At 39.8% G+C, this 8300-nt stretch overlaps 1 protein-coding gene across 6 annotated transcripts in view; it reads right to left on the bottom strand.

Annotated features, from left to right (window-relative positions):
- Positions 1 to 2134: 2134 nt before the first annotated feature.
- The window catches only part of PRKD1 (protein kinase D1), a 131567-nt gene continuing 125401 nt past the window's right edge, over positions 2135 to 8300 (bottom strand). For all 6 annotated transcript variants that reach the window (XM_083837127.1, XM_083837126.1, XM_083837128.1 and 3 more), the window contains 2 exons: positions 5894 to 5979; positions 2135 to 3115 (listed from right to left, as the gene is read on the bottom strand). In XM_083837127.1, coding sequence (XP_083693253.1) covers positions 2897 to 3115; positions 5894 to 5979 — 305 coding nt within the window. In that variant the 3' untranslated portion in view covers positions 2135 to 2896. The remainder of the gene's footprint in view (positions 3116 to 5893; positions 5980 to 8300) is intronic.

Below are 8300 nucleotides of genomic sequence, written 5' to 3'. Positions count from 1 at the left end.
TTGCTGGAAAGGAAAAGATAAGAAACAATGAAAAACATATAAGCAATTAGTCTTGAGAAGTAGGATTTGAATTAGTTAGTCTTGTGGTAGCTGCTTAAGGAGTCGCTGCCAATTTGTATGGTTCATGTGAGATGGTATTGTGCTTTTCCTGTATTGTCACAGAGAGAAAAATAAATAAATAAATAAATAAATAGTCCCAGATAGCACCTGAGAAATTTCCTCTATGGACACTAAAAATTTAGCCTTTTAGGAAAATTGTGAATGAAAATGTAGACATTGCAGTATGGCAGAAAGTTCAACACATTTGAGCTCTGCCCAACCAGAATTGTTTCAGAAAATATTACAGGGCTAGTGTTAGCAGAGAGCTTCCTTGAGGGTCCCGTTGAAGTGGTCAGGGATTTATGAACTTGATTTGTTATCTTTCTTTTCTAGCAGCAGGATTAGGGCAAAAAATTGGAGCAGGAGAAGAGATTTATAAGCCATTTTTCACATTAATTTCAATTTGTTAAATATATTTTTTTCTGGTTTGAGTTAAGGTGATTTTTCTTCATTTCTTCTACAGTACATACTGTCTGTCCAGCTGAGGCCCAAAATACTTAAGAAAAAATCTGCTGGCTTTAGTCATGTTATGTATCTGGCATAAACTTCTGCAGAAAGCTCTTCTGGGAGGAAAGAATGGATTTATCCATTGATGAAAAGCTCACAACTGTAATATAAAATGAGGATTTGATTAGTAGAGGTTCAGGGGATGTAGTTGTTAGCTCTTTGTACACTTCTGCCTCACATCCCATGCATATTTTCCTTCTGTTTTTAGCCTCTCTCTTCAATACCTGTATATTAACTGGTTTTTTTTTTCTGTTTTTTTTTTCTTCCTGCTGTGTTTTGGTGATGGTGATATTTGTTCGTTTGTTTCCCAAAGATAGCCAGTAGCAGAGTAATTTTCAGCTCATCGCTGTTACTCTGGCATATGTTTCAAAGTACATCCTGAATCTCTTTTCAAAGTTAAGGCTAAATGGGTTACAGTTAGAAGACTATACATAACTGTTAGAAATTGAAATCAGTTATCAGAGGAAGGAGGGCAGGAGAGATCCGTAGTACACTGTCAGTTCAACAGAACCCAGTGGAAAAGCAGAAGCAGTACATTCTTCTAAAAACTAAATCTGCATAAATTTCACTGATAAAAAATCAATGTCCTCACCTGTCCCCCTTCCCTCCCCAACCCCCACCCAGGTATGTTTCAAAACTGACTGAATTCATATTATAAAACCATTTCAAGCAGATTCTTTAGAAAGTGTTTTACAGGTACACAGGTTAGCTGGCAGCATTTTCTTACCTATCTCCGGACGGGTTTCTTAATGATGAACTTTATTGAAAGCAGCCCAGAGGAGAAGAACCTGGAGGTGTTGGATGATGAGAAGCTCAACATGAGCCAGCAATGTGTGCTTGCAGCATAGAAAGCCAACCATATCCTGGGCTGCATCAAAAGAAGTGTGGCCAGCAGGTCGAGGGAGGTGATTCTCCCCCTCTGCTCCTGTGTGACCCCATCTGGAGTACTGCGTTCAGCTCTGGGGCCCCCAGCACAAGAAGGACACGGACATACTAAAACGAGTCCAGAGGAGGGCCACAAGGATGACCTAGAGGACTGGAGCACCCCTCCTATGAAGACAGGCTGAGGGAGTTGGGTTTGTTCAGCTAAGAGAGAAGACTGGAGAGACCTTACAGCAGCCTTCCAGTACCTAAAGGAGGCTTACAGGAAAGCTGGGGAGGGACTCTTTGTCAGGGAGTGTAGGCTAGGAGGAGTAGTAGGTTTAAACTAAAAGAGTGTAGGCTTAGATTAGATATAAGGAAGAAATTCTTCACTATGAGGGTGGTGAGGCACTGGAGCAGCTTGCCCAGAGAAGCTGTGGATGCCCCATCCCTGGAGGCGTTCAAGGCCAGGCTGGATGGGGCTTTGGGCAACCTGGTCTGGTGGGAGGTGTTCCTACTCATGACAGGCGGTAGGGGTGGCGAGTTAGATGAGCTTTGAGGTCCCTTACAAACCAAACCATTCTATGATTTTATGAATATAACTTACCCCACCTAATTCTGATGCCATTCCAGGGATATTTTAAACAGGAAGATTACTCCAGTGAACCTATTTTAACAAGACTTTTATTGAAAACATACACAAAGTCAACATGTTATTTAGCTTCTGAATGTACATATTAGAGAATATTCATATTAGAGAAGAATATTTGAATATTTTAAGAAAAAGGGAAATACAACTGGCATATACTGCAGTTTACATTACTAAGGCATTTAGGCTTAAGAGAAGGTTGTACCGTGTGTGTGTGTCTATCTATATACACAAACACACAAATACATACACACAAGTTATCTGATTTTAAACTGTACAGTGCTATGCAATTTGTTATTTTTTTAAATTTTTATCACACTATATATTTCTTATCCAAATAGTAGAAGTTGTTCACAGAACAGCAGTAATAATCTACTCTTCAAGAGTTTGCTTACAATTACAATACTAAAGATGCACAAAAAAAAAAAAAAAAGATCTTCATGGGAAAGTTCTCTCTTACCAAATTGAGGCTCAAGTAAGAAAAACACTAGTTTGCAAAGGCACCGTGGAGACAGGTTTTAATACATTAAATACAACATGAATCATTCACAATAACAAGTTTAGTGTTTCTGGGAACTTTTGTAAATACAACACAGTTGGTCACACAAAAATGTTTCTGTTGATTTGTCTTGGCAACTCAGATGCATCAACAGTGTAACAGCATAACAGCTTTGTTCCCATCTGACAGAAAATAATGGCAGTTCTGCAAGGCAAACGTTAAACCTGACCGTATGTATTTATTAATTCCACAGTGTTTTGACAGATTATAAGGGATGAAACTTAAAGGATGCTGACACGCTCACTGAGGGCTTTCATTTCTGTTTCTTCTAGCTTGGTGTTTTCATTATGGTTAGCACTTGGACTGATAAGGTGTGCTGGATACTGCAATCCATGTTCTCCTGAATACTGTACCCATCGGGAGTCATCACTTTCATGGGTAATGTAACGTTCCTCCATTTTACATTCCAGTTCCCTTAAATCTAACCAGGTTTGATAGTCCTGAAATAAAGTAATAGCATTTGTTTCAACATTTCTAAAATAAATGACATTCTCTTCTACTACCAATAATATACAAAGTGCTACTAAGTCAGCAATTTGAGTATCATGCATCCCTATTGCCCCAGAACAGAAAAAACATATAATCAATAAATATGAAATCTGCCTACAGAAATAGGTATCATATTCAGAGCACTGTCTGTTAAATTAATTTTATTAAACTTTGTTCTAAGTATAGTATGGAGATATTACAGATTGTTTTGCAGGATGTATGAACAGTCTACAGATTTCTGTGATATGGCATGGGTAGTAAAACAATTCCTTGCACTAGTTGTAAGATGTAAGGGGAAGAAGAAACATCTTTAAATCAGACTTCTACATCCACATGATCAGTATAAGATAGTCAAGAAAGTTGTTCCATCTCAGTATAATGGTGCAGGATATGAATTCAGCTTGAGCTAGAAAAAATCTGCTTTTCCAAACTTAGGCAAGTAGTGGTGTGCTCATATAAATGCATACACCTAAATATCAAAGCTACATTGGAACTCTGTTTTGACAGTCAACAGTAAGGTTGCAAACACATTTGGTTCTCTTTAACATGCTCTGCAGCCTCTGATCTGCCCAAGGCATATCTCAAGTTCAATAATTACTTTTCTTATTCCCACCCAAAGCATCCATGAAGCTACAGTAATAAAGCCAACCCTAGTCCCACCCAGCCTAACCTCTGCTCACAACTCTGTACCCAGTTTTATTTTTTTCTCATACACTTTGTCATTACTTAAGAGACAACCCTGGTCACCTAGCCAAAGCATCAGAAAGCCCACACCCTGTAAATGCACAAAAGACTTCACTTTTCATTTCTTGCATCCTTAGGCCCACTTCTTAAACAGACTTCCTCTCAGAAATCATCTCTACCTCTCACTCCCCTGCTCCACTGCTATCTTTCCTTCACCCACAAGCTTGGGCTTTTCTGGAAGGAGGACTCATCCATGGTGCTAGAGCTGCTGCTGTACTGCCTTGCCTTAGTTCACCTCCATTCACTATTGCACAAGGGACAAAAGTGAACGTAGAGGGGTGAAGGACACTGTCCCATCACATGAGACAGCCAGCAGCTGCGCTGCAGGACTTAGCTCAGATCACCTCTCTGGTCCCCAGAGGCCCAGACAAATGCATTCTGTAATGGTTGGCAGGGAGAACACAGTCTTGGAGGAAAAGACTAGAGGGTGACAGGAAATCTGCAAGGAAGAAAGCCAGCCCAGGAGAAATGTCCCTGGGGAAGGCAGGGGTGTGGTGGGAGGTTGCAGCCCTTTTCCTCCTGTTTCAACAGGTCACCCTCCACTTTGAGAAACATTGTTCAAGGAATAGGACCCAGGTCTTAGTTCAGATAAAGATTCCTTTGGGACTGTAGACTACGCATCTGATCTGTGCCATGCCTGTGCATGATTAGTTTCCTATGCATATATATGCATCCCTTGGGGGATCCTGTGGGCTGATGTCCCAGCCTGGCCTTGGCCTGTCCCCATTGCCAGGGAGGTGCCCAATGCCTGGGGCTGCTCTGGCCTGTCCTGCTCCCTGGCTGCTCACTGCATTGATTCTGTTTTACATGTTTTAACTTGCAGTGACTTTGTTGCTGCCAGGATAACAACATATAAGGAACAGAAGACAGTGCAGTGGATGATAGCATGTCAGAAATTCATAACATTTCAGTTTCCAGTAGAAGACTTCAACTGAAAGTGGCTAATGCATTTTGCTGGAAAGAATACAGCTTCACTAGCTCTTCTAATGACTGAAATGGCAGCCTATTAATTAGTTTTAATAATAAGTGAATCAGGGCTCCATGTGTGAATTGATGACACCAAGCTGAGTGATGCGGTTGATACAATAGAAGGAAGGGAAGCCATCCAAATGGAGCATCCAAAAGTCCCCCTCTACTCTGCCCTTGTGAGGCCCCAGCTGGAGTCCTGCATCCAGGTCTCAAGCCCCCAGCACAAGAACGATGTGGGGCTGTTAGAGCGGGTCCAGAGGAGGGCCACAAAGATGATCAAGGGGCTGGAGCACCTCTCCTATGAAGACAGGCTGAGAGAGTTGGGGCTGTTCAGCCTACAGAAGAGAAGGCTCTGGCTCAGTACTTAAAAGGGACATATAAAAAAGATGGAGAGCAACTCCTTGCTCAATCAGATAATGACAGGGGAATGGTTTTAAACTAAAAGAGGGGAGATTTAGATTAGAAATTGGGAGGAAATTCTTCACTCAGAGGGTGGTGAGGCACTAGAACAGGTTGCCCAGAGAGGTTGTGGATGCCCCATCCCTGGAAGTGTTCGAGACCAGGTTAGATGAAGCCCTGAGCAACCTGATCTAGTGGGTGGCATCCCTGCCTATGGCACGGGGGTTGGAACTAGATAATCTTTAAGGTCCCTTCCAACCCAAGCCATTCTATGATATGATTCTGTGACATGTTGGGGCAGACCCAAGCCAATTTGATAATGCAAGTTGAATGACTTTATAGTCTATCTATCTATCTATATGTTCTTAGCAGACATACTAAATATACTTCTTTAGTGTACTTTGAAAACATGAGAGAGTTTAGTATTGGAATCTCATACTTCAAAAATTAATTAGTATATATACATTAATTGGTGAAGGAATATGAGGTTCTCAGGATCAGAAAACATCTTTGTGTTTGTAGATTTGCCTAGATTCTACTGTATTTAAAGATGAAAATTTTTATATACTTAGAGACTAAATACTCAGGAAAAAAAAACATGGAGTTTGCAGCAATACCTGTAACCATGGATGGCTTAATGTTTTGTCCACACTGTAGCGCTTTCTCATTTTCACTTGCAACAAATTATTTATGAGATCGATAGCTGAAAAGGAATAATATTAGAACACATCAGTTGAAATATATTTGTATATACAAACAGAGACAGACAGACAGGATAGTAGTAAAAAGGGCAATTTTTCCTCCATGCTCAAGCTTTTTCAAACTGTATTCAATGTTGATATCCCTGAAAGTACCCTATGTTGATATCCCTGAAAATACTGTTTTACTAAATAGTTGCCTGCTAGCTAGTGTATTGTCTACCTCTTTGTGTTCATTTGCAGGCATGTAGCAAAGACTGAAGAAAATTCTCACTCAGCTTCTGCTCAAGTGAAAAAAAACCACTTCATGTTAGTGAGGGCTGCAGTACACTTCAGGTTCTACAGCAGTTTACAGTAAACAGGTAGAGGGGTACCTTTGCCAGGTAGACTTTTCTGTATGTTTCTGCCCCAAGAGGATGGGGTGGACTGTTTGTAAGTCTTGAGTACCTGACTTGCCATGCTTTTCATACAGTGTGGAAGCAACCACTCTGTGGCTTTGACTGTGGGTCTCAGTACTATATCCAGGAAAATGGAAATTTACACAACAGTCTGTCAGACATGTGCAGTAAGCCTGACAGATAAAGCTATTCTTAACAATAACCAACTGCCATTAAAGTAGCCCTGGGTCCTTGGTGCTGAATATTATCTTGGAAATCAAAGCAATTGTGGGAATAAGATCAAACAAATCTCAGGAATTCTGGCAAAGAAGACACTGCCGGAGATTCTGAGCCACACTCTTCTTGGAGCAGACGGTCCTAATTTTGTTTTCTCTGTTGTGGACAAACAGATTTTTAGCTATCATCTCTTTTAGTGTACAATTCATGCTAAATTCTCTAACTTATGTTTATTTTGTTCCCTGTCAAAATGTCTGAGAAGCAGATGTGGGATCAGAAAGCCAGTGGATAGCCAACAGGACCACTACTGATAGATGGCAGCACTCTGAAAACTCATTTGTTTTCCAAAACAACAGGGTTAATCTTTCTCCTCTTTATTGATAAGAGAAGTTCTCAAGTTCCACGCTATGAGGAAGAGACAGAAAAGTTGGTCAATCATCTCACAGTCCAAAAAGGGTACAGGGAACAGGGAGGGATTTCTATCTTGTCTTGCATTCAAGTTTAGATGGGCAACTGGATTATAACTAAAATATGAGTGTAGCTTATTTTGCTTATTTCCTTCTCAAAGATTTCACCTATTTTGAAAGGAAGGCACCTATGGCCTGAACTTCATAAAAGATATCATGTGGACCATCCTGACTGAATTCTTTAGGCCATGTTTTTACTGTCCTTAGTGAAAACAGTTCCTAAAATGTTTTGAAAATCATTTGCCATTAGAATGAATGCCAAGATGACTGCTAAGCCTCAAAAATAAGAGAACTAGGCCTTTAAGAGGCAGAGGTATATAACTACGGAGGATAATTAGTTTATGATGGTCTTACAGATTTGAGTAGGTTATATCAGCTCTGTTTGGCATTCTCATGCGTTATAGGGTAGATGTCTGTTCATGACTCTAGAGAGGAAAGCAACAGACACTGCTCTGTAGAGGAGGACATCAGTACCACTTGCAATAGAGAACCAGCTTAGACTTGATGCAAGCTTCTACTGGTTTTAGGGACTAGAACCATCAGCTTTTCATAATGATCCAGTTTTACTGAACGCAGAGCTTCAGATTTCTTAGTGCTGAAACTGAAGGATTAAAGGATTTTCTTAGGGATCTGTAATAGTCGGTTACTGAGAGAATTCTGACTTTAACTGGTGTTAGGTAAATTAGAGAGGTTCAGACACTGATATTTATATCACTATTTATAGGAAATGAGGAAAGATCCTGGTTACTCTCTTTCAGCTTACAAAAAAACATGAGCTGTCCTGATAGCCATCACCTAAAATAAGCTGGTCTGGCTACATCATATAAAATGTGCCAACAGTAAGACACACGTTGACTCAATATCAGAATTTGAAAAAAAAAATGCTTATAAATAATAATTTGATGGTTACTTTACAAATTGTACTGCTTAAAAACACTGGATATAAAAATGCATAAGCTATTAACAATTAGTTTAGACATACAACTCAAATGTGATTCACATGAGTCACTCAGGGGACCAAACTGGGACACCATAACTCAGGAAACAAAATTTTCTGTCTAGAAAGAAAAAGCAGTTTCGAAGAAAGTGGGGCAACTACATTCTATTTTAAAGTATATTTTATGAATTAAGGACTGAATCTTTAAAAAAATAGGTTTTAAAATAATCCTTGTCAGACATTTTTAGAATTTTATAGTTTGACAATATTCCTCTGCAAAAACATCGTACAACATTATACACAGTTAT

Source organism: Anser anser, assembly GCF_964211835.1.
Source record: "Anser anser genome assembly, chromosome: 5".
Lineage (NCBI taxonomy): Eukaryota > Metazoa > Chordata > Aves > Anseriformes > Anatidae > Anser > Anser anser.
The sequence above is the reverse complement of the archived record's forward strand: the minus strand, read 5'-3'. Positions and strand labels throughout refer to the sequence as shown.